This window comes from Bison bison, unplaced genomic scaffold (assembly GCF_000754665.1).
Source record: "Bison bison bison isolate TAMUID 2011002044 unplaced genomic scaffold, Bison_UMD1.0 scf7180017864271, whole genome shotgun sequence".
Lineage (NCBI taxonomy): Eukaryota > Metazoa > Chordata > Mammalia > Artiodactyla > Bovidae > Bison > Bison bison.
In genome coordinates this window covers 2,827,215-2,854,958 of record NW_011494843.1, presented here as the reverse complement: position 1 = coordinate 2,854,958, position 27,744 = coordinate 2,827,215, and the positions used below count along the sequence as shown (strand labels likewise).

The 27,744-nt window shown below is 37.4% G+C and overlaps 1 protein-coding gene across 1 annotated transcript in view; it reads left to right on the top strand.

Annotated features, from left to right (window-relative positions):
• The window catches only part of LRRC7 (leucine rich repeat containing 7), a 386,330-nt gene that overhangs the window by 221,571 nt on the left and 137,015 nt on the right, over positions 1-27,744 (top strand). Inside the window, exons 7-9 of the mRNA XM_010848760.1 lie at positions 9,846-9,920; positions 16,002-16,146; positions 22,631-22,703. Coding sequence (XP_010847062.1) covers positions 9,846-9,920; positions 16,002-16,146; positions 22,631-22,703 — 293 coding nt within the window. The remainder of the gene's footprint in view (positions 1-9,845; positions 9,921-16,001; positions 16,147-22,630; positions 22,704-27,744) is intronic.

Here is a 27,744-nt window from a genome sequence, read left to right as displayed (position 1 = left end):
ATAGAGGTATAAATAAATATAATCAAACTCTATTATCCAAATTAGTGGAATAAAAGTAACACCTGTAGTCAAATAAAGAGAACAGAGTAAACTGCATATACATGACAGGAGTTTTTAGAATTTGTTGTAGTAATGGAAACCGTATGTTCTATTTATGTTAAAACTGATGTAACCATTTTCTTAGATCACTTCAACTAATAAAAATAAGGTCACTTAATACTATAGTGGTGTATGTAAGTGTAAATGTAAGACAAGACACTGAAATGTTCTCTAATTTTTTTTATTAAATTAATGCCTATATCACAAAGAGACATGACTTAGCAACTGAACAACAATATACTATAGAATTTGGAAAACACAGAAAAAATGCCTATGAAGAAAAAAATTATGATTTTATCATATTTTTTATAATGTTTTAAAAAATGAAAGCAAATATAAAAATTTCAAAGTAATACATCAAATAACTGCCAACTGAAAGGAACAACTGTTAACTATTTTTTGTATCTGAGTTAGATTTGGGGGGAGGGGGAGGAAATAAAACAATGTAGACCAAGAAGCTGGAATTAAGATTGATGGGAGAAATATCAAAAACCTCAAGTATGCAGATGATACCCCTCTTATGGGAGAAAGTAAAGAACTAAAGAGACTCCTGATGAGGGTGAAGGAGGAGAATGAAAAAGCTGACTTAAAACTCAACATTCAGAAAACTAAGATAATGGCATCTGGTCTCATCACTTCATGGCCAATAAATGGGGAAACGGTGGAAGACTTTATTTTGGGGGGCTCCAAAATCACAGCAGATGGTGACTGCAGCCATGAAATTAAAAGACACTCCTTGGAAGGAAAGTTATAACCAACCTTCATCTAGTCAAGGCTATGGTTTTTCCAGTAGTCATGTATGGATGTGAGAGTTGGACTATAAAGGAAAGCTGAGTGCCAAAGAATTGATGCTTTTGAACTGTGGTGTTGGAGAAGACTCTTGAGAGTCTTGTGGACTGCAAGGAGATCCAAGCAGTCCATCCTAAAGAAAATCAGTCCTGAATATTCAGGACTGATTGGAAAGACATGCTGAAGCTGAAACACCAATACTTTGGCCACCTTATGCAAAGAACTGACTCATTGGAAAAGACCCTGATTTGGGGAGAGATTGAAGGCAGGAGGAGAAAGGGAAGACAGAGGATGAGATGGTTGGATGGCATCACTGACTCAATGGACATAAGTTTGAGTGAACTCCAAGAATTGGTGATAGACAGGGAGGCCTGGCGTGCTGCAGTGCATGGTGTCGCAGAGTCGGACACGACTGAGCAATTGAACTGGACTGAATTTGTCCTATTACTTCATGGGAAATAGGGGAAAAAGTGGAAATAGTAAAGGATTTCATTTTCTGGGCTCCAAAATCGCTGTGGATGGTGGCTGCAGCCACAAAATGCTTGCTCCTTGGAAAAAGGAAAAAATGCTTGCTCCTTGGAAGAAAAGCTGTGATCAATCTAAACAGCAAGTTAAAAAAAGACATCACTTTGCCGCCAAAGGTCCATATAGTTTAAGCTACAGTTTTTTCAGTAGCCATGCATGGATGTAGCAGTTGGACCATAAAGAAGTCTGAGTGTCGAAGAATTGATGCTTTTGAATTGTGGTGCTAGAGAAGACTCTTGAGAGTCCTTCAGACAGCAAAGAGATCAAACCAGCCAATCCTAAAGGAAATCAACCCTGAATATTCATTGAAAGGACTGATACTGAAGCTAAATCTCCAATACTTTGGCCACCTGAAGTGGGCTAAATCTCCAATACTTTGGCTACCTGAAGGTTCTTTTGCCAAGAACTGATTCATTGGAAAAGACCTTGATGCTGGGAAAGGTTGAGGGCAGGAGGAGAAGGGACAACAGTGGTGAGATGTTTTGGATGGCATCACTGACTCAATGGACATCAGTTCAGTTCAGTTCAGTCTCTCAATCGTGTCCAACTCTGCGACCTCATGGACTGCAGCTCACCGGGCCTCCCTGTCCATCACCAACTCCCGGACATGAGTTTCAGTAAACTTTGGAAGATAGTGAAGGACAGAGAAGCCTGACATACTGCAGTCAGTGGGGTCAGAGTCAGACATGACTGACTGACTCAACAACAACAGACCCCAAGTAAAAGTCTCCCTCTTAATTCTACTCCAATTCCACGACAATTACTATTTTTAATTTTGTGTGCATGTATTCTATATATTACTATTTTTATTGTATGTATATGTATTCATAAATATGTAACACTTTAAAATCTATGCTGATTTGTGTTATACAAATTTTCCATGCTTGCTTTTTCATTCAACATTATTTGCAAGGTATATCTTACATAAAAAAAGATAATTCATTCTCATTGTTATACACTGTACCAACTTATGATTTTATCATAATTTGGTTATCTCTTTTCTTATGCTGTTGTTTATTTAAAATGTGACTAAGTTTTTACTATTATTAATTATACTATAATAAAATTTTTCTACAATAAGGTTTTTTTATGTTTCAGATAATTTTAGTACGATCAGATCAGATCAGATCAGTCACTCAGTCATGTCCGACTCTTTGCGACCCCATGAATCGCAGCACGCCAGGCCTCCCTGTCCATCACCAACTCCTGGAGTTCACTCAGACTCATGTCCATCGAGTCAGTGATGCCATCCAGCCATCTCATCCTCTGTCGTCCCCTTCTCCTCTTGCCCCCGATCCCTCCCAGCAGAAGAGTCTTTTCCAATGACTCAACTCTTCGCATGAATTGGCCCAAAGTACTGGAGTTTCACCTTTAGCATCATTCCTTCCAAAGAAATCCCAAGGCTGATCTCCTTCAGAAAGGACTGGTTGGATCTCCTTGCAGTCCAAGGGACTCTCAAGAGTCTTCTCCAACAGCACAGTTCAAAAGCATCAATTCTTTGGTGCTCAACCTTCTTCACAGTCCAACTCTCACATCCATACATGACCACAGGAAAAACCATAGCCTTGACTAGACGGACCTTTGTTGGCAAAGTAATGTCTCTGCTTTTCAATATGCTATCTAGGTTGGTCATAACTTTCCTTCCAAAGAGTAAGCATCTTTGAATTTCATGGCTGCAGTCACCATCTGCAGTGATTTTGGAGCCCAGAAAAATAAAGTCTGACACTATTTCCACTGTTCCCCCATCTATTTCCCATGAAGTGATGAGACCGGATGCCATGATCTTCGTTTTCTGAATGTTGAGCTTTAAGCCAACTTTTTCACTCTCCACTTTCACCTTCATCAAGAGGCTTTTTAGTTCCTCTTCACTTTCTGCCATAAGGGGGTGTCATCTGCATATCTGAGGTTATTGATATAACTGCCCCAAAACCAATGTGAACATTTTCATAACATGAGATATGTATTTGAAAATGTTTTCCTAAAATACTACACTAATTTATAATCATTAAAGGAGTTATGTGAGTGTCCAGTTCACAACACCTTCATGAGCATGAAGTATGCCAAGCCATTCTTCAGTTAATTCACTCATTTTTAACTGAAACAATTGACTTTGAGAATGAAATCAAATGGTATGAATAAAAAGCAATTTATGTGTTAGGTTGGGTGAAAGCCATTTAATTTAGTTCCAAGATCCATTTCAAAATTGTCTATTGATCATGAGATATCATTGCATCTTTATGTTGTTTCAGCAAGGTTATATATTGATCTGCTAAATATATTTGGTCTCTTCTTTTATTAGGAAGTTGTTGAGATTTCCTCTGTGACACATTTTATTATAACATCCAGTAATGAAAACATTATCTGCTTTTTAGAAATCCAGCATATGCTTTACTTTCTTTATTGGGCATTTGTGATCACCAGCATTCTTCATTATTTCAGAATTTCAGTTTTAAGCTGTAACATGATGTCATCTTTGGAACCAGGAGACCTGAGTTATGATCCCAGCTGCAGTTACACAACCCTTATCCACCTATTCTTATTTTCCCCAGAAAATTATTTTCAGAGTCTTCATCTGTAAAGTAGGACTACTGTTACCATATTATGTTATTAAGTTAATTAAATGGAGCTTTTAAAATAAAGTATAAATATAGGTTAGCGTCAGTAATCCCTCTCCGAGTTGTCTTAGATGCCTAGAGTCCCCAGAAGAATCCAGCATGAGAGATATTTTAGAGGTATTATTGGTCAATTTTATCTGACACTTTACCTGATGGTGGTTCAAATGGTAAAGAATCCGCCTGCAATGCAGGAGATCTGGGTTCCATCCCCAGGTTGGGAAGAACCTATAGGAGAAGGGAATGACTACCCACTCCAGTATTCTTGCCTGGAAAATACTATGGGCAGAAGAACCTGGCAGGCTACAGTCCATGGGTTGCAAAGAGTCTGACATGACTGAGCAGCTAACACTTTCACTTTCACCTTACCTGGCACAGCCAAGGGAGCAAGCTATGTAGTCCACCAAAGGTTACCCAGATCCTTAGAGATCATGCAAGGTCTTATGTTTCCACAGCATTCTCCCTTGCCCACACACACCAACGTGTCATAATACCCAGGGTTACGGCTTGAATTTTGTCATTGCCTGAAACAACTTCAGCAATCTTGACCTCCTAACTTCTGCTCTCTCATTCTAATTTCTTATCCTTTTACTTCTCTCAATCCTTCACTCCTACTACACTCTGTCTGGCCTCATAGAAACCTGAAATCCCTTCTTCTGTTTTTTCCTAGATTGTCAGTCTCCCACCTGGCTCCCCCAAAAGTTAAAATAACAGTGATCATTGATAGAGGTCTTCCGATTCCCCTCAGTTTCTTCTTTGATTCCCTTCAGACGATTCCAGTATGAACCATTCTCATCTAGTATCTTCCTGTCAGCTTCCTCAATTTCTTCCTAGCTCCTCAATTCCTCTCCTCTCATCTCACCCAGACTTTACAAAGAATATTCTATCTGTACTGTCCCCATTTATTTGCATATTATTTATCTTCAACCCACTGTAATATAGTTATCTCATGAAATTACTATCACTAAGTTTACCAGTATGTTACTATTTCCAAAACTGAGTTCCCATCTTCATCTTTTATTTTACTGGACACCTCTCCAGTGTATGATACTCTTCTTCACTTCCTTATTTTAACACAACTCTGTTCATGGGACTTTAATAAGCCCTTACTCTCCTGGGCTCCATTTCTTCTTGCCTTCTTCTGTATTTTGCTCTTCTGTTACTGACCCTTTCCAGTTGGACCCCAACAAGGGTCCTCCTGCCTGGTGTCCTTCCAGCCAATAGAACAAGAACGAGTTCAGCTCAGGAGCAAAGGAAAGTTTTACTCTTTGATCAGGGAATGAAGAGGTGGAGCTCACACTCTAGAGCATATGCTCTAGAGGGCACAGATGTGCTGCTTTAGGCTCCATATCACAGTGCCAGAGGCAATGTCTCTGCACATGCCCCAAGATGAGGTATTCAACATAACTGGTACAGCCATTTTACACTAGAAAACTCTGTTCTGAAGTGCCTGGGGCAAGGCTTCTGTGGGTGACACTCTGTGAGAAGTGTAACAAGATGAAGTTCAAAGGGAAAATAGGTTCTATTTTACTACCCAGATCCTACTTTTATTTCTTGGAAATTTTTAGTGGGCTTTGCCAGTGACACTTCCTCTTTTAAACTCTCAAGTATTAGTATCCACAGTGTTCCTTTCTCAGTCACCTGTACCTCTGATTCTCTTCACATTCCCCATAGGGAGCTCATCCACAAGAGTTCTATTTCCACAAAATACCTCAGTTGAACATCCTTAGCTCAGACCTATTCTGTAAGCTTCAGATTTTAATAGCCAACTGATTTCTGGACGTGTCCATCTATGTCTCACAGGAACCTAAGCTAATCGTGATCAAAACTGAATTAAGTGCTCTGTGACAACCTAGAGGGGTGGGAGATTGGAGGGAGGTTCCAGAGGGGAAAGTGGGAAGGAGATACAAAAGGAAGGGGATATATGTGTACCTGTGACTGATTTGTGTTGATGTATGGCAGAAACCAATACAGTATTATAAAGCAATTACCTTCCAATTAAAAATAAATAAATTTTTAAAAAACACACATCCAATCCCTTTCATAAATCTGCTCCTACCTCCATATTCTGCACCTCCATAGTTGTCAGTATCATATGCTGTGTAACTGGGGGATGTACATCTTCTAAAGGTCTCCTGAATCCAACTTCTCTTTATTTCTCATTATTTCTTTATTACTAGTCCTAATAAACTTTTCTGGCTCCTTCTTTTCATTTTTCAAAAAGGATGTTGGCACTAATGGTAAAGAACCTGCCTGCCAATGTGGAAGATATAAGAGACATGGGTTTGATCCCTGGGTCAGGAAGATCCCTGGAGGAGGGCATGGCAACCCACTCCAGTATTCTTGCCTGGAGAATCCATGGACAGAGGAGCCTGTTGGGCTATTGTTCATAGGGTCGCACAGAGTCGGTCACTACTGAAGTGACTTAGCATGCATGCAGAGTGATAAATATAAAATATCACTTCCTCTTAGAAAACCTTTAGTGATGCTCCTTGACCCATAAGATAAATTCCTATCTCCCTAACAAAAGGTGAGGCCTTGACAGACCCAACCTCTTTTGTTAGCCTGATTTTCTGCTGCTTACACTAGTTACTCCATCTTAAACTTGACAATTCAGTAAAGCAAACTGCCTATGGTTCCCCTGAATACATCTTGCTGTTGCTCACCACTCTGATTCATGTTAAAATATGCTTCCTCTCCTCTCCTTTCTTCTGACCAGTTCCTTCTCATCTCAGCTTCAGGAATCCATGTCTGGTTTCCCTTGATACTATGGCATTATAGACCTCTCCTTCTTTGTATTCCCATAATGTCACATAATTGCTCTTTATATGTTTGCTCAAGAAATAGACCATGGGTTCGTTCCTTGAAGGCAGAGATCATAACACATATTATGACTCTAGTGAAGTACCTGGACTGAGAAGCAGTTTAATAAACACTTATAAAATTAGGGGATAACTAAATTATGAAAGTACTATGTCTTCATTCTTGTCATTTTGTTTTTTTCATAGGGTATCACTGTGTGGCAAGGGCAGCTGTTGTTGTTTAGTCACTAAGTTGTGTCTGACTCCTTTTAGTAGTCACCCAATATTCCTTGAATTCTTCCCACATTCCCCAGCCTTCTCTAAACTCAGGTCCAGGCTGTATAAACAGTTCTAGACAATGAGCTATAAGAAGAAGTGAATAAGTGTCACTGCCAGCCTGAGATCTGTAAGGGCAGTGGCTAGTTTTTCATACTCCCTCTCCCTGCTTTGACTCTTCTGAAAGTCTTGATTTGGTGGTAACACAGGACTGGTTGGTGGGGGACAGAAACCCACAGTGAACACAAAATAAGAGTAAGTAATCCTGTTTGTTAAGCCACTGAGATTTCAGGATTAATTTGTTACCACAGCACAGCTAGACTTCCTGAATAATGCTCATGGTTTCAAATTTATACACTAGCCTCTGTCTTATTCCATAAACTTGTGAACTAAGGTATGCAACTTTTTCTCTTCCCCTAAAGTCTGCATGATGCCTGAGCTTAGAAAAATTATGCCATATGACTGACACAGAGACAGAGTTTTCCAATGGAGTAGTTCACTCCCTGTTCCCCATGAGCTAAGCAATAGTGTGAATATTTTCCTATACAAAAATCTACCCCCCACCTTCCTCATGTAGTCCTAACTATTTTCCAAGTTGAAACTTTAGATTTTGATCCTTGTTACAAATGAAACTTCTCTCAGGAATAGCACCATGTTCCATTGCATTTGCAGGCTAAAGGCATCAGAAACTTATCTCCAAAGTAGTCCAGAAGTCTCTGAAGTGTATTTTACTGACCCATAATTATCAATAGTCCAGTAGTAACATTGATACCATTCCATTCTTTTCCACTGATACCCTATCAAATATACTAGCTTTCTTCATTAGGTCTCTAATTTTACTGAACTATGGTTGTATCTTATTTCAGTGATAATTTTTTTTTAGTTGGAGACAAAAAAAAAAAAAATCTGACTTAGGGTGATGGCTCAGACAGTAAAGAATCCGCCTGCAATGCAGGAGACCGGGAATTGATCCCTGGGTCAGGAAAATCCCCTGGTGAAGGGAATGACAACCCTCTCCAGCATTCTCGCCTGGAGAACTCCATGGAGTTCTCCAAAGGAGCTTGGCGGGCTGTCGTCCATGGAGTCACAAAGAGTCAGACACAGCTGAGTGACTAACAACAAGGTGTGGCTTAATTCTAAGCTTAAATGGTGCCATCAGGATCCATCTTAATTCAAACAGGCTCTCCTTCTTACCTCGTGCCTGAAGCCCCCAGAACTGTACGCTTCCAGTTTCAAATCCAGCAGACAAGAGCAAGAGTCTTTTCCCCAAGTCCCAGTCAGAGATGTCTCCCCTGGTGGCTCAGTGGTAAAGAATCTGCCTGCCAATTCAGGAGACATGGGTTCAATTCCTGGGTCAGGAAGATCCCCAGGAAAAGGAAATGGCAACCTTCCAGTATTCTTACCTGGAGGATTTCATGGACAGAGCAGCCTGGCGAACTACAGTCCATGGGATCACAAGAGAGTCGGATACGGCTTAGCAACTAAACAAAGACAAAACCCAATCAGAGAACCATTGCTTCTTATCTGCTCTGATGGATCCCTGAGCCAAACCCTGTGGGTAGATGAATATAATGCAGTAATTAGTTTTGGCCATTGTCAATTCCCTGGAGTGGTTTCAAAAAAAAAAGGAATCCACTTCAAGGGAAGCAGGTGGCCTTAGAGTGGGAGCAGGGGAGATAATTTCTGGAAAGAAATCAGGAAGAGGTCATCATAAATCAAGAAATGATGCTGGCAGCAATAGCAGCCTACCCTCTGAATAGTCTGCTTCCCAGGAGATAGAATTTAGAGACAGCTTCTAATTTTGGAATTAAAGTATATATTATGCACAGTATGTTACCTCTTGATCATATTCTGTCTCTTTTTTTCTCTGAACTTCTCTACATTATTCTTTTCCCCCATATGATGCCTTGTGATTTTGTTATTTATATACATTTATTTCCCCAATTAGCTTCTCAGCTACTTCAAGGCAGGGACTAGCTTTGAATAACTGTGAATCCTGCATTGTATGTTTTGCATAGTAGGCCTCCCCATTATTCAACAAATAATTTTTTGTTGAGTAAATGAAAAGATAAGAAATGAGTGGGTCTTGTACTATTATTGTGTGTGTGTTCATTCACTCACTTGTGTCAAACTCCTTGCAACCTCATGGACCCACCAGGCTCCTCTGTCCATGAAATTTCCAGGCAAGAATACTGGCATGGGTTGCCACTTCCTTCTCCAGGGGCTCTTCCTGACTCAGGGTGTCTCCTGCATTGGCAGGCAGATTCTTTACTATTGTACCACTTGGGAAGCTCCTATACTATTATTACATCATGGAGCAGAGGATGTTTGTGTGTATGGTGTTATGATAAAAACCTACTGTTTACCAACTACCATGGCAAACAATGAGAATCTGAGGACACAGGGATTAAAAACTGAATATTACTGTGCCCTTCAAAAAATTATACTCTAGTGAAGAAGACAGAGATTGATAAATACTGCAGAGAATAGTGTTAAGGGAGAGTAATAGATTTTAACTTTTATTATTCTTGTTCTAATGGTTTCCACATCACTTATAGGTTGGCTACCTCAGGGAATACCAGTTTTGCTAGAAGAGATATGTTAAACTTGGAATTTCTTAAGGATTAACACTGGATTCCCAAATAAAAGTTTCAGATCCAATAAATTACATCTTATACTGTGATAAGAAAAAGACTAATTTAGTTTTCTTCTCCTCTCTCTTTTCTCCCTACTTCTCCCCCAGCCTGAAGTTCTGGATCAAATACAAAATTTAAGGGAGTTGTGGATGGATAATAATGCATTGCAAGTGCTACCTGGGGTATGTAAGTTTTTATTATGTCATGTCATCTAGCATCTATGTTGTATATTAATTGTAACTGATAATGGTTAATCTTGCATCTTAAACCTCAGTGTTTTCATTTCAAAGTTAAACATTTGATAATAGTATTCCATCAAGTGTTTTTCACTAGTTTGTTTTTTAATATTGAGTGTTACGAGTGTTATATGTGTTATAGGTGAGTAAAATGAGTATGTAACATATATGAAAGATTTTTCTTATACACTTAGAAGTACATTTCATCTCTTTCTGTACTTACTGTTTTTCAAATCTGAACAAATTTATATTGTTATATGAAAAAAATGCTATACATAATACCAAGCCTTAGTTTTACAAAATCAATTTTCTTCTTATAGGTAATTAGATAATGGTTTCTACTCATATTGTTTGAGCTCTTCCACAAGATAAAAATTTCTCTCTCAGTTCAGGTGATTTAAAGTAGATCTATTTGATTTTTTGAAAAACGCAAGGAACATAACTTGTTAAAAATAGGAAGTTAGAGTCAAATTATCTCTCTAACAGAAAATTCAGTAATATCTCCTGAATCATAGGTGGACTAATCAACTCACTGAGTGTGACCATTCATTTTCCATCCAGTGAAAGAATGGCTTTCCATATAACACTGTTTCTTGCCACTCATGACATGTGCCCTCAGGTATAAGCATGTATATACATACCCAGGGCTTCCCAAGAGGCTCAATGGTAAAGAATCTACCTGCAATGCAGGAGACATGGGTTCAGTCCCTGGGTTGGGAAGATCCCCTGGAGGAGGAAATGACAACCCACTCCAATATTCTTGCCTGGGAAATCCCATGGACAGAGGAGCCTATGGGTTACAGTCCATGAGGTCACAAAAGAGTTGGACACAATTTAGCAACTAAACACCACACACAAAAAAACAACTAGAAGGCTCTCAGTGGTGAAAGCCAATCTAAACTCTTGCATGGGGTTAAGTAGCCAGGACAGTTGGTTGTGGAATAATTCTTCAGCCATTGAGATTTCAATGTGTGTTCCAAAAGCCAGACTTGATTCTTTGTTTGAATTGACATTAAACATTTCTTAAAATGATTGCAAAAGCAAGAAGAGGAAGCTATTCTCTTTTGAATAAGCATGGGACCATATAAAGAATAAAATCTGACAAAAGATTAGAGAAAATATACTTTCTTCTCTCACCAAAAGAATACATTTCTATTATCCTCACAGATACAAAATAGAAAAGCATGCATATTTTCTGTTTATTGATTTATTAAAAACCATATACAAATACACCTCTATGAATTAGAAACCATGCTCATGTCAGAGTTACAAATATAATATATTCAATGACCTTGAGCGTATTTGTTTGAGGGGTCTGCATATAACAGAAGAGACAAATCTATATTCTACTACACATAGCAGAGACTGATATGTGCCATATTCAAAGTGTATATCAGTTCAGTTCAATTCAGTTGCTCAATCGTGTCCCACTCTCTGCGACCCCATGGACTGCAGCACACCAGGCTTCCCTGTCAATCACCAACTCCTGGAGCTTATTCAAACTCATCCATCACGTTGGTGGAAATCAGAATGCATGTCTAGTGGGAAAAGTTTATACCTGCAGTGTATATATTTATTCAAAACTACTTACATAGCATTTATCAGGAGCTAGGCACTATCTAGATATTTTACAAGTGACTCACTGAATTCTCAGAGCAACCCTGTGAAGCAGAATTTATTACCAACTCCATGTTATAGATGAGGATACTGAAACAGAAAGAGTAAGTGACTGGGCCAAGGTCACACAGTCAGTAAATGGTGGACCTGTGATTCAAACCAGCTTCAGAGGCTCACGCTCACCCTGATGCTCCAAATGCTGTTGCTATGGGTATCAGTAGAAGGTCTGAATGAGAATTGGGCTTATCCCACTTTTCACACTGGTTCTGTTCCCAAAATCCAACCTTGCAGATGAATTCCATGGTGGTGGTTTAGTCACTAAGTCGTGTCCAACTCTTGCAATCCCATGGACTGTAGCCCGCCAGGCTCCTCTGTTCATGGGATTCTCCATGCAAGAATACTGGAGTGGGGTGCCATTTCCTTCTCCAGGGGATTTTCCTGACCCAGGAGTTGAACCCAGATCTCCTGCATTGCAGGCAGATGATTTACCAACTGAATTACGAGGGAAGCCTGATGAATTGCATAGTCAATGTATTATTTAATGTATTATTTAAATGTAAAGATAGTGATTCAGTTGTCTGTAAAACAGATAGTGCTGTCTAATTTGTCTGTCACAAAGTATTTTTTTCTTATATACTGCCATCTTTAACTGGGTTTCTTGCTTTACTTAGTACACTTGAATTCCATATTTTATGACACTTCTTATGGGAATACTTATGGGATACTCCTACACCTCCTGCCCTTAAACAGGTGTGGTTTTCGAATGCCTAAGGCTGGCAAAGAGTTGTTAGACAATTACCTAGAAACATTTGGCCTTGAAAGTCTAAGCTTGAATGCAGTCTTTAGCCCATGTCTATCAGTTTCACAGAAGGATTAATTCTAAATATTGAGTCATAAGATACAGGAGAAAAAAGCACATTCCTTTTGTTTTTAGTTCACATACCATAATACATTAAGCTAATATATTTTAAAATACTTTTAGAAGCCTGGATTATCATTTTTCCACTTTACTTTTCACAAATCAGAGAAGCAAATAATGATCAAAAATTTGTTTGCTATCACTCTAATATCAGTCAATAAAAATATAACTGAACAGCAAACTCCAATATCTCCGTTTGCTTGTAGTGGCTTCCCCTTTTTTAATTTGTTGCTCTATGCTCATCTGTAGATCCCTCTTTGTCTGGATGTTGGAGTAACATTTAATATCCTCAAGAACTCTGAGTCATTGGGCTACAAAGGCCTTTATCACTCCAGGCTATTATTGCCTTTATAAGGTACTTCAAAGTGAGGGTTTAGAAACACTCAAAAATAAACATTGAAGTGTTATTTTGCTTCCAAAAAAAGATGTTTAGAAACTTCACACAAACATATTGAGTTGTGCTACAGATAGCAATTCAGGAAGCTTCAAAGAGAAAAGAAATTTTCTCATGATAAAGGAACAAAAAAAAGAAATCCTCACACACACACACAAACATAAACACGTATATTATTCTTTGTGTGCTCATCAGAAGAGATGAGTTAAGTTAGCATAATAGTTCCTTGGGGTGGACAGCTCTAAGAAGTGTGACAAATATTTTTCCAAGTGACGTATTTCTAGGCATGAGAAGAAACTCAGCCCTCTGGCCTGATTCATCCAGAACACCCAGTTCCTAGCCTAACAACTATTCACCTACCCTGATTGTGTTCACACTCTCTGCCTACAAGGGAAGAAGCAGGGCTAGAGCTATGAGCTGTGTTAATAAGCAATTTAGAGGTCAGGAATTGCTAATCTAATCAATAGGCTTTATAGTCTATAATCTGATAAAATTGAGTTTGAAATTTTAGCTCCACTCCTTATTAACGGGGCAATGTTGGAATGTTACTTGTGGTGGATCTTGTCATGTGTCATCCTCCTGGAATGAAGAGCTTATTCTATTCCCTCAACCTCTGGGAACACTGCTTGCAACTCTCCACCCTCTTCAGGACTTTCCCCAGCTGAAGAGAACTTTCTCATGTAGGGTTATAACTGTATTCCAGGAGACCACCAATTCAGTGATCAATCAGTGCAAGAGTATGAAGCTCTGGCCCCTTCACTGCTACTCAAGACAACTGCAGTACTACTTGAAGAGTCAGCTGAGTAATTCCTCAGAACCATCACAGCCTACCTTCACCTGCCCAGTCCTTCTTCCTTCCTTCCTTCTTTCTTTTCACTGGTATTAATCCCAAGAATCTCTCTCAAAAATTTCTCCTTGTCTCCATTTCTCAGGGAACCCAATGTGTGATATTACTTAACCTCTAAGCTTTAGTGTGTGTTAAAGTGCAGATTCCAATCCAGTGGGTCTGGAGTGGATCTCGATTCCACATTTCTGACACGCTCCCAGGTGGTACTGATACGGCTGCTGTGTAAAACACATTCTGAGCAATAAGAGCATAAAGTATTGCATCAAGTAATATATATAAGGTACTTAGCACAGTGCCAAGTGTGTGCTTGTGCAATTAATTTGTTGATGTAGTGTTTATTTGCTTATACTCTGTCAAATAAGTAGAGACAGTATAGCAAAGTGTTATAGGTAGACAAACAAGCAGGTGAGCCATTGAAACAGATATGTGTGTGACATTTATTTGCAAAATATGCCCTTAAAGAAAAGGAAAATGAAGAATTTGGTCTTGCTGTAAGTCCCATAATTCATGTCCAAGCTAAATAACCATTGTTTATCTCTTGCCCACCATCTGATCTTATTCTACCCCTGTCCTCAGAAATCAGTTATTAATCCAGTCATTCCACTTCTAAATTTTTCTTGAGCCATCCCCACTTCATCCTCACTTCTGCTTCCTTAACTCAGGTCCTTTTCATCTCGTTAGCTAAACAGCTTCCAGATCCTTCTGATCCTTTCAATTCTACTCTAACTCTAGTCATGAATCTTCCCTTCACATTTCCCTGAGATTATTATTTCAAAACACATATCTAATAATGTTATTCACCATCTTAAAAGCCTTGATAGCTCTCCTTACCAATAAGATAGAGTTCAAATAACCCTCACATGAAAGGTAAGGCTTTTTAACAGATGACTTCTTCTAATGCTTAACTTCACCACTATATTCAGTAACTTTGAATTTCCCACTCTTCCTCAAACATACTCCCTTTTTCACACTTCTCTGCGCTATTCTCTCTTCCAGGTACAAATTCTCTTTTTCTGGACAAGCAGTGCCTTCCAGCCAATTTGTGGCCTTGTGCCTCTATGGCATTCTCTACAGGCTTTTTTTATTGCACATATCATAGGGTTTTATAATTATTTGTTTATTGGACAGTTTCCTTCATTGTATGAGCACCTTAAAGAGAAAGACTTTGTCTGTATCATGACAAGTGTCTCCCTATACTTAGCTAAGATATTCATGATTGTTCTCCAGTATATAATACAAGCTCTGGTATGTAGTAGATCCTCAAAAAGGACTGTTGAATGAACAAAATATTGATTCTGCTTAGTAGGGTAAAGTTCAAATCGTGATTTATTACCTTTCTCATGCATTTGAAATTATAAGCATCATTATGTCAGCATATATTGTTTGGGTGACAACTTTCTCTCCCATCCTTCCTTCCTTTTTTTTCTATATTCATTTAAGTCTTTGGCAACTTTGAGATTGTTGTTGTTATCTTTTAACATATCTATGTTGCAAGATATATTCCCATATCATAAAATTCATCTATTTGAAGTATACAGTTCAATGGTTTTTAGAATACTCACATAATTGAACAAACATCACCACAATCTAATTTTAGAACATTTCCATTACCACTGAAAGAAACCCTGAAAGCCATTAGCAATTATTTCCTTCCCTCTGACCTCCCAGCCTCTAGCAACCCTAGTCTACTTTCTGATTCCATAGATTTATCTATTCTGGACAATTCATATAAGTAAAATCTTACAATAGGTGATCTTTTGTGACTGGCATCTTTTGCTGCATTTGTTTCAAGGTGCATCCATTTTGTAGCATGCATTGGTACTTTATTGCTTTTTATTGCCAAATAATATTCCAGCTTATTGACTTATCACATTGTGTTTATTTATTCATCAGTTTGTGGACATTTGAGTTGTTTCCATGTTTTGAATGTTGTGAATAACACTGCTTTGAATATTTGTGTTTCTGTGTGGACAAATGTTTCATTCTTAAGCATGTACCTAGGGATTAATAGGTCATATGGAAATTCTGTTTAACATTTTGCAGAATGGCCAAACTGTTTTCCGAAGTGGCTGCATAATTTTACATTCCTACTAGAAATGTATGAGGGTTACAGTTCCTCCACATTCTCACCAATACTTATTGTTGTTGCATTTTCTTTTGAAATTAATTTTACAGTGTTGTAGTTTTTACAACTTTAAAGTATTTCCTGAAAGTTTCTCACTAACCCTGAGTTTACTCAATGTCATCAAGTCTATAGGGAAGTTAAAGATGTTGGTATACCTGGATATGTCAAAAAACAGAATAGAAACTGTTGACATGGACATTTCTGGATGTGAAGCCCTGGAGGACCTGTTACTGTCATCCAATATGTTGCAACAGTTGCCTGACTCTATAGGTGAGAACATAATATTTTGTTATCAATGTTTGTGTCAAATATACTGTTTTCATTCTTAGCAATGAAGCATTCCCTACATCTGCAAACAAACTATACTCATTCTTAGCAGTATAGTTTGTTTGCAGATGTAGGGAATATACTGTTAGCCTGATGTTAATAAATTAGCATAATCATTATCCAATATGAAAAATTATTTTACCAATATTTTAGAATGAAATGGTAACTCTAGCTGTCAAAATACTCTATTAAAATGGTCTTACTAAACTGACATACTTTTTTTTTCTTTTTTTTTTTAAATTTTATTTTATTTTTAAACTTTACAATATTGTATTGGTTTTGCCAAACATCGAAATGAATCCGCCACAGGTATACATGTGTTCCCCATCCTGAAACCTCCTCCCTCCTCCCTCCCCATACCATCCCTCTGGGTCGTCCCAGTGCACCAGCCCCAAGCATCCAGTATCGTGCATCGAACCTGGACTGGCAACTCGTTTCATACATGATATTATACGTATTTCAATGCCATTCTCCCAAATCATCCCACCCTCTCCCTCTCCCACAGAGTCCAAAAGACTGTTCTATACATCAGTGTCTCTTTTGCTGTCTCGTATACAGAGTTATTGTTATCATCTTTCTAAATTCTATATATATGCGCTAGTATACTGTATTGGTGTTTTTCTTTCTGATATACTTTAAATAATTTTAGATCTACTAAGTTTTAAAGTGTTATTAAAAGGAGTATTTATCTTACACTTAAGTACTTGGATGACTATGTATGTCTTCTTTCGTCACTATAGAATCACCAGTAGCATGGGCTTCCTTGGTGGCTCAGATGGTAAAGAATCTGCCTGCAATGCAGGAGAGCCTAGTTCGATCCCTAGGTTGGCAAGATCCCTTGGTGAAGGGAATGGCTACCCACTCCAGTATTCTTGCCTAGAGAATCCCCTGGACAGAGGAGGCTGGCAGGATACAGTCCATAGGGTCCTAAAGAGTCAGATATGACTGAGCAACTAACACTTTCTATCCACAGTGTTGCTCTATTCTACTTTAATTTTATTGTAACCTTGTTCTAATTTAAGAATAACATGATAAATATATAAAATATCTTCATAGTTCTATTATTTAAAAATGACATCTCATCTTTTGCATGCTGTCAAGAATTGTAAGAGCAGAGATTTGTCTGTTAATATATATTAACTACTCAATCCTTTTTTTGTCATAAATTTTTATCTGAGTAACAATGAAAGAGTCTAAATAATGAGTAAACTTTTGTATAAATTATCTTACTCTTATTATTTACGAGAGGACACAGATGGGAGAGGAATCATCAAACTACTTAATTTTGGAATATAGTTTTTAACACTCCTTGAATTAGATTATCATATGTTCTGGAACGTATTAATGCTTCTGAAAATTGAATCACAAGCCAAAATTTTTCTCCAATTTTTGTTGCTTCCATTTTCACTATTCTTTTAGGTTAATAGAGAAAACTACTTTTAACAGAACGGATTAGTTTTTCTTTCTTTGTAGATTTGATGATGTTTTTATTTATATAGTTATATATTTTTGTAACAGTGTTTTTTCAGCTTACTCCTCTGTAAGATTTATCTTAAGCTTAATTAAACACTTTCACATTTCCAGGCTCTTTCTGTGAATATTCTGACCCCATAAGTATGTAATAAGCCCTCTGTTCTGCATTCTTATTAATTATCTTAGATGAAACTTATGATCAGATAAGCTTAGAAAGTACTATTTTATGTTGTAGAAAGTAAGGAAATATAATGGTATAAAAGAGCATCCTCTGATGAAGATGCTAGAGATGATCATCTGGTCAAGATAGCCATCCGGTAAAAATACATTTCTTACTCTCCTTACTCAAAAACCACTCCATATCTTCAAAAGCATAATGAGAATAAAAAAAGCTATTTATATTAGAAGAACATAATTTTCTTCATTACTTTCTTCTCCATACAAAGAATTATGGGTGGCATATGGCAAGTACTCCTTAAGTATTGAATCAATAACATAATTTTAGCTTTGCTTAAAGAGAATGAGCATATACCTGGAACTGAGATATAATGGAAACACGGTAATGCCTACAGACATGATGGGATCCAGACCACAAATAGAAGTGGTAACCATAAATTCTGATCCTGAGTGGTTTAAAAAAACAAAAAACAAAAAACCCTTAAGCATAACAGGAGAATACGAATTTACGGGGATTGAGGAAGGAAAAGCTTTTCTGCTAAGAGAGACTGAAGAACCTAGAGCTAGGGTGAAAGGAGAGATCAGATACAGATTCAATACTGAAAATTACAGCACATTACCAGCTACTTTGGACAGAATTTGCAATATCCAGGTTGAATGAGAGCACTAAGTTGCTAATTTAAGACTTGGTTCTAAACCCCAGAAACTTGAGGGTCAGGTGGAAGTAACCAGTGTCAGACATGGAGGAGTGAACATAGGTAAGAAAATATTCACTGACACAAATGGGCATGAAAACAAATACTTTAAAAGAAAACTAATGTTAAAACTACTCTAACAATAGAAATTTTACCCCAAGGGAAATCAAGGTTATCAAGCAAGCTAAAAAATTATTTTAAGTGTGTGTAGATTCTCAAATAAAAGGAAGAACAATATTTATAAAAACAATAACTTACAAAACAGGAGTGATGACTAAGAGCAGGTGGTTATAAAAAAAAAAAAAAAGAACCAATTAGAAATTCTGGAAATGAAAAGGTCATATAGTGAAATAAAAGATGATGTAACTATTTGTTTAAAATATCCTCTGTTAAGAAAGTGGACTAGGGAGTTATCCTTCCAGTCTGGGGAAAATAGCCTGTACAGATGATAGAAAATACCAGATTAGATGCTTGGCTGGCATTAAGCAGACCAGCACAGGCAAGTTGTATTATGTATTTAATATCTTCGTTTAGAATCTGCGCATGCATGTGTGCTAAGTCACTTCAGTCATGTCCAACTCTTTGCGACCCCTTGGACTGTAGCCCACCACGTTCCTCTGTCCATGGGATACTCCAGGCAAGAATACTGGAGTGGGTTACCATGCCTTCTTCCAGGGGATCTTCCCAACCCAGGGATCAAACCCAAATCTCTCTGTCTCCTGCTTTGGCAAATGGGTTCTTTACCACTAGTGCCACCTGGAAAGCTGAGCAATCCGCAAATGAAGAAGGTAACTTTGTCAGTAGCTTCCTGCTAGAACTGTCTTTGGACCCTATTGACCTTTTAGGGAAAATTACATTTATTCATCTGCAGAGTTGCCAGAGCACCTGATTGTATATGTAGAAAGGCTGACTTTCCTTGAAAAATTTCCTTCTTGGTCAAGAGAAATACCTGGGAACTCTGTTCAAAGGTCCTAAAATAACTTATTGATTCTGATTGGATGGTAAATTACACCTTGTCCTCTCTATTTGAACCTGAGTTGTCTATTGGACTACCAACATTTAAATGAATAAAAGATAAGAAACGTCATAGTATTATTAATAATAAAAGGAAATAGGAACTAAAAATCTTTAGTTCCTTTACACCTATTTTAGCTGTGGGGTATTTGAATGGAGTTATATATTCAATAAACAACCCTGTATGCTGAGTCTCTTTCAGTGTGCTAGTTCCAGGGAAAATGAAGAGGACTTTATGTTTTCTAGGCAGAGCTTTAATAATCAGCTTCTTTGGACAGCAGACAAACTCAATAAAGGAGAATATATATATATTTACTTTCCAAAATAATTTATCTTATTCACTTAGAGGTTAAAGACACAGATTTTGCAGTCAAGCTGCATGAATTCAGAGTCCGGCTTTTCTATCTTACTAGCTGTGTGACCTTATGCAAGCTACTTAATCTCTCTGTGCCCCAGTTTTATCATCTTCTAAATGGGAAAGTAATAGTACCTGCATCAGGGAATTATTTTGAGAAATAATTAATTAATATATGTATAATTGCTTAGAACAGAACTTAGTATACAGTGAATGCTCAATCAATGTTAGGTACTATGATAATATAATAATTATTATAATCTTAGATTTGATGAGTACATAGCAATTTGACTTTCAAAAATTCTAATATATAGTGTAAATGTCATATAAATATTAGCTATTTGATAACAAATTATATTAATGTTTATTATACTGCTGCTTATTGTATATTTATATGAAAGTAGCCAGAATCATAGTAAAAAACCGCCTTTTCCTTTCTCTTCAGTATATCTGAATTGGGAATATAAGATAAAGAGGTAGAGAATTGAGGAAGAAATAATATAAAATACCTTTGGTTCCTGAGGGTAGAAGACAGTCCAAACAGATATATCAATAGCTAGGCAGTAAAGGAATTATCTGTCAGAGGAAGTCATGAGTAACAGAGCTGAGGTTGATGGCCTATTTCTATTCCAAGAACAACCAGATTACTACAGAAGTTCTGGAATCTATCCAGAGAGCACATCCTTGTATGGAATGTGTGAATGACAAAGTAGCCAAACCACAGATGAATGATGGTCCCTTTAGCTCACATAAGTGGAGCAAAGGAGGGAGCCCTAACTTGCTTCAGCATTTAAAGTTACAGAAAGAAAATGAAGTCGCTCAGTCGTGTCTGACTCTTTGCAACCCCATGCACTGTAGCCTACTAGGCTCCTCCGTCCATGGGATTTTCCAGGCAAGAGTACTGGAATGGGTTGCCAAAAATTGTAGAAACTTCTGTAAAAGATCCATTATTTCAAAAAAAAAAATCTGTTGCATCAATCTTTTGACCTTAACTCCTATCGTGCTTCAAGATTTTCACACCACTACTTCAGACCTGGGGACTGTGATTCTCTTAAAGGCTGTTTGGCAACCTGGCTTCAAGATGTTTGCACAACCCTCTGTAACCCAACGCAAAAGTTCTCGTAACCCAACCATGTGATGTGGAAACCGTTAGCCCTCCTCTGGCTCCACCTGTGGGCAGGGACAGTAGTTTGATCACAATTACAGCTCATAAAGAATTTAGTTGTAATTCATGGTCCTGTGTTTTCTTTACACAATTGATGAGCAAGCTCAAGAGTTCCTTTATGTTTCCAAGGTTGATGGTTTTTTACATATACAGTAGAGAAGCTAAAGTGATTCAGTCACCCTTTGAGCATAGATGAATAGGCAGTGGGTGTTCAGATTTCAGAGATAAACTACCCCAGTGAGAATTGTCCTGTTTCCCAGGTGCCACTGTTCAGCCATGTATCATAAGGGCACAAGCGGATGTATTAATCTCCAAATATTGTAGGTATTTTCTCACAGCAGTCTGATAGGGATGATACTTCTCTTCACTAGAGATTCTGCATGCTTTGATAGACTATGTAATTGAGCATACTGAAACTTCAAATGCAACAACAGCTTTATTTCGACTGCTTGTCACTTACTTTTTGCCTTTAAGCTATGCTCAAAATACGTGAGGTGGGTAGGTATGAGCTGTAACAGCATTTCTCAGAGCACGTTTGTGAAACACCACTGTACAAGATACTCTGCACACACACAGAAGTTCCACAATAACTTTAGAGTCACCCTACTACATTAGTATATTAAAAGTTCCTTAACATTTTTCATTAAAGAAATCTGGTTGATTTTGTTTAATTTAGCATTTCCCAAACACATTTGACCATGGAACCTACTATATCCGTCAGAACAAGTTTTCTGCAAAACATATGTAAAACCAAAATCAACCACTGTTAATGCTTTGTCTTGGATTTTGGCTATTTAGGCCATAGTGATACTCTGGGTTCTGTTATGGCTGGGTAAAGGAAGCTGTTCTTCTATTACTCTGCAGTTTTTGCTCATTAATACCCTGACAATAGAAGTAGATAAAGCAGGAAATTTATGAAGGGCATAAATTAGAGAAATATGAATAGTTGGAATGTCAATTATTAGCCAGTTCTACTTGACATATTAAAAATTGAGGGTTTTTGTGTTTACTACTGATCCCAGTCAAGGATTTATGGTAACTGAAAGAGTATGAAGTTATATGTTGTTATTTTCCAAGTCCATATTTTAACCACTACACTGCAGTACTTCAGTACCCATTCGTTGATTATTAGGTTTAATTCAGATTTGTTTTCAATTTGTGTCACAACAGGAATGTTAGTTATTAGTGCTTATGAGTTAATTAAATGTTGAATCACAGCTGGCTTGAAAAATTTCATCTCGTCCATTTGCTATATAATAGAAAAGGAAAATGTGGTAGTAGTACCGCCAATTCCGGTTTCTATGGAGCCCTATGTTTTCTTTATTGTCTCCATCATTGTACTTGAACTCCCACTGATGTAAGTGAAGTTTTTGCAACTGGAAGGTCAGAACTAGACATGAGAATATGTTTGTCGGTTGATATAAGCAGAGTGCAGCCAATTATCATGACAAACATTCATCGCAATTATATTGTGTATATTGTATTTTATATATTGTATTTTCTGTCAGTAATCTGTTCTTGTGTATTAATACATCTTCTCTGTTTTAGGGTTGTTGAAAAAACTAACTACTCTAAAAGTAGATGACAATCAACTTACGATACTACCCAATACAATCGGAAAGTAAGTGCCAAAGTTTCATACCAGTCTGCTTCTCTAAGCCAGAGACAAAAGAATATATTGAGTTTTCTACTTTAACACATTTTCCACTGGAGATCTCAAAAATTTTGTTCATATTTAACCTCGTTTTAGACCACATTTTATTTACTTATATATTTGTGTATATCAATTTAGTTTTATATGTGAACATTACATCGACACCCAACTATATAATATGATAAGAAATTCTTGACCATTGCCCTTTCACAAGCAAAGTGATTACCCAGACCTTCAATTATATCATTGCCTGTAATTTTCCAGATACTACTAATTTGGATGCTTTTGACTGAGTAGCAGCTCTAACTTCACTTGAATGTCTTACAAAATCAAATCAATTTTTATAAGATCTGCATTATGTATATGTTACCATTACATTGTTAGTAAAATTTGATATTTATAGAAACTTAATGTATTTTTTGGAGAAGGCAGTGGCACCCCACTCCAGTACTCTTGCCTGGAAAATCCCATGGATGGAGGACCCTGGTGGGCTGCTTCCATGGGGTCGCTAAGAGTCAGACACGACTGAGTGACTTCACTTTCACTTTTCACTTTCACTTTTCACTTTTCTGCATTGGAGAAGGAAATAGCAACCCACTCCAGTGTTCTTGCCTGAAGAATCCCAGGGACGGGGGAGCCTGGTTGGCTGCCATCTATAGGGTCGCACAGAGTCGGACACGACTGAAGCGACAGCAGCAGCAGCAGCAATGTTTTTTTTTTTTTTTAACTTAAAAAAGGTTTTATTGAGATATAATTGACATCATACAATGCACCCATTTAAAGTATATGATTCAATGGTTTTTAGACATATTCACAGATATATGCAACCATCACCATTTGGAACATTTTCATCTCAAAAAGAAACCCCATATCTTTAAGCTGTCACCTCCCTAGCCATCCTTCCCAGCCCCCCAGTTCTATGCTGCTGCTAAGTCGAATCAGTCCAGTTTTGTCCGACTCTGCGCGACCCTGTAGACGGAAGCCCACCAGGCTCCTCTGTCCCTGGGATTCTCCAGGCAAGAATACTGAAGTGGGTTGCCATTTCCGTCTCCATTAACGTATTTTTAGACTTAAGGAAATAAACATGTTTTAGCTTGCATAAAAAGCTTCAAGGTAAAAGATCATTGTTGCCTTTTAAGAAAAAAATATATTCCATTTATCTGAAAGTGATTTATTTCTAATTTTATGTTGTCATTAATGTTTGATTTACAGTTCTTGAAAAAATGTATGTATACTTTGGAATTATTTTGTTTACAACAAAAGTGAGAAATCCATAAGCTATCTTCATTCTAAAATTTTGTAAGGCCATTTTATAGGAATCTTGTCCCACATTTCATGTAAAGAATTATATAAATCCACATTTTAACAGATTTGGGTATACTTGGGGTGGGGAGAAAGCTTTTTTAAAAAAAACAGTTTTGATAGACATGATTGATGTACAATAAACTGCATATATTTAAAGTCTACAATTTGATGTTTTGATATTCATATAAAGCCATGAATGGAAATGTTAGGGAAATGGACTATACTATATTTTATTGCAATAAAAAGGAGAATAAAAAAAGCAGTAGGAAACCTATGAGAAATCTCTACCTTCTGCTCAGTTTTGCTGTGAACCTAAAATGGCTATAAAGTTAAAGCCTATTTTTAAAAAAGGAAGACTGCCTGACAAACTGTGGTAGTCAGACTTGGGTGTTTGGTAGACACTTTCTCAAAAATGAACAGAGTGAGCTTTGTTACTTCAAGGACAACAACTGACAGTATTTGTTACCAACAGTGAAATTTGAGCTATCAAGCAAAAGTTGGAATTTTGAAAAATTTGTATCTGCCACTGTAACTTTGACGGCTTCCATACATTTAAAGGCTTTCTGATATCGCTGGTGTGATCATGAATGTGATTTATTGAGGTTGTCTGTGAAATGCATCAACATTTGGAAAATCTGTTTAATTCTGTAAAGCAACATTTTCCATGACCAATGCATGAGCTACAAACTCACACATGAGAAACAGACTCATTCAAAGTGCAAAAGGATTAGTTGATGTTAATGTATTGGTATGAAGAGTAAGAAAAGTTCACTGATGTATTTTAGATTCCATATTGCAATTACTGTATCCCCTAAAAAACCACCACTTGTTGAGTTTTCGTATAGTATCAAAGAATAGTCACAATTGTTCAAAAAGACTGTGAAAATACTCCTCCCTCCCTTTTCCAAATACATATCTATGTGAGGTTGGAATGTATATATATACATATATATATATAACTTAATCAGAATAATATACAACAGCATATTGAATACAAAAGCAGATATGAGAATCCAGTTACCTTCTATTAATTTAAACATTGGAGAGATTTGAAAAAATAAAGCAATGTCACTCTTCTCACTAAATGTTTCTGTTTGGAAATATAGATACTTTTATAAAAATATGTCACCTACATTAACATGTCATGGATTTATTATTGTTATTTAAGACTGAATAATAATTGTTTTTAACTGCTCTTTTAAATTTATAATATGATAGATACCAATAGATATAAACCATATAAACAAAAGTACTTTAGGGTTACCAATGATTGTTAAGAGTGTAAAATGGTCCTAAAATGAAAAATTTCGAAGATTTCAGTTCTACATTTTTTTGGTTGGTAAAATTATGACAGCCATTTTCTCACTTACATTCTCACTTCAATGGAGCACTTGTGCAAAACATAAGCCAAATCTAAACTTTTATAGTACACCTTGATAAACTTCATGAAGTAAAAATGATAATGATACAGTGGCTTTGCTTTTCTTAGGGAATTCAGAACTGATGGATCAGAGGTTTAGCTCAAGGATAGAGATAAATTTGATTAGAATACTATTTAATGTCACCCCAGGTCACATGCAGAAAGTATTTTGTAAGTGGTGGAATAGTTATTGTTGTTGTTCAGTCGCCCAGTTGTGCCTGATTCTGCAGCCTATGGACTGCATCACACCAGTCTTCCCTGTCCTTCACTATCTCCAGGAGTTTGCTCAAACTCATGTCCATTGAGGCAGTGAGGCCATCCAATCATCTCATCTTCTGTCATCCCCTTCTCCTCCTGCCTTCAATCTTTCCCAGCATCAGGGTCTTTTCCAATGAGTCAGCCTCAGGTGGCCATCACCCCTTTGCATCAGGTGGCCAAAGGGTTAGAGTTTCAATTGCAGGGTTTCAGAGTCTTATTTTATTATGAGACATTCTATCTAGAACTCTGCTCACCAAAATGTTAAGATCAGCTGCAGTGAGCAAAAATATTCTCATTCTGCATATAGCATGTTTCATAGATTAAACTTATCTTTGGTAGTTTTTAATAGTCCAACTGTAAAAATTGCTGAAAGAATTCAGCTGTCTTTCACAGCTGAAATAGATTCCATGACTTTTGTGCCAAATGACTTGTAAAATTGGTTATTTTTGTTGTCAAATCTTAAGTTGTGCCTAGAAGTTCCAGCCATTCTAAGAACTGAGTGTGCAATGAAAATAGTAATAAACAACTTTTTGCTTGTGTTCACATTGTGCCAGCTACCATGTTTGGTGCTTTACATGTATTCTTATTTAAAGACCCCATCAACACTATTCAACGTGTATCATTTTCTCCCAATTAACAGATGCAGAAACAAAGGCTGAGAGAAGTTATCAGATCTCAAAGCTAAACTGTTAATTGACCTATGATGCTTCTTAATATATGAGATAGTTGAGTCACATATTTTGCAATATTTGGTCATTTAAGAGCTCCAGTGCTCTAAGGGCAAAGGATCTTCCACAGGAAGAGAAACTACACTAAGCCTTCTCTCTGTTAGCTTCGTAGTTTTGGAGAAAAAAAATGAAAGCTCAAAAATTTGAATGGATATTTTAAAAAGTCATTCCATCATAGCATATGGTCAAAGAGAAAGACTGGAATCAGAAAATTTGATAACTATGCAAAGCTGGATAAATCACTTCTTTCCTATGGGCCTCTGACTGCTGAGGAATAATGCAAGGAGCACTGGGTTTAGAGTCCAGCAGCATGGGTGTGATCCCTCGCTATGCCACTTAACTGTGTGAACTTGGACAAGTGTTTAAATTTCAGTGGCTTAGTATCCTCATTTGTAGTTTCCACCTATGTCTAAAATTCTAATTCTTTGATCTAGATGTTTAGTTTATATAACATTAATACCCTAGATGGTAAATTCCAGTAGTCCACTTACTAGACTGCTATAATGACAAAAAAATAAGCATTCTATGTACCTGGATGCTAAAAACTGTGCTTACCTCTATTCTCTAATCATAGAAAGATACACAAAGAACTAGAAATGTACGTGACTTTGGGAGGAGAACTTGGGGGCTGGGCAATAGAGTAAACAGGAGATTTCCCTTTATTGAATCCCCAGTGTACTTCTTAAGATGTAAAGTTATTCCAGTTAAAAACTTAGAGAGTTAAACTTAGAGAGCATACACACACACACACACACCCACACAAACTTCATTTGATAAAACCCAAATTCCTTCACATTAGTATTCAATTCTTTCCATAGTCTGGTGTAGACTGCTGATTCTCAATATGTGGTCCCCTGACCAACATCATCAACTCCAACGGGGAACTTGTTCAGTTCAGTTGTGTTCGATTCTTTGCGACCCCGTAAATCGCAGCACACCAGACCTCCCTGTCCATCACCAACTCCCGGAGTCCACTGAGACTCATGTCCATGGAGTCAGTGATGCCATCCAGCCATCTCATCCTCTGTCGTCCCCTTCTCCTCCTGCCCCCAATCCCTCCCAGCATCAGAATCTTTTCCAATTAGTCAACTCTTCGCATGAGGTGGCCAAAGTACTGGAGTTTCAGCTTTAACATCATTCCTTCCAAAGAAATCCCAGGGCTGATCTCCTTCAGAATGGACTGGTTGGATCTCCTTGCAGTCCAAGAGACTCTCAGGAGTCTTCTCCAACACCACAGTTCAAAAGCATCAATTCTTCGGCACTCAGCTTTCTTCACAGTCCAACTCTCACATCCATA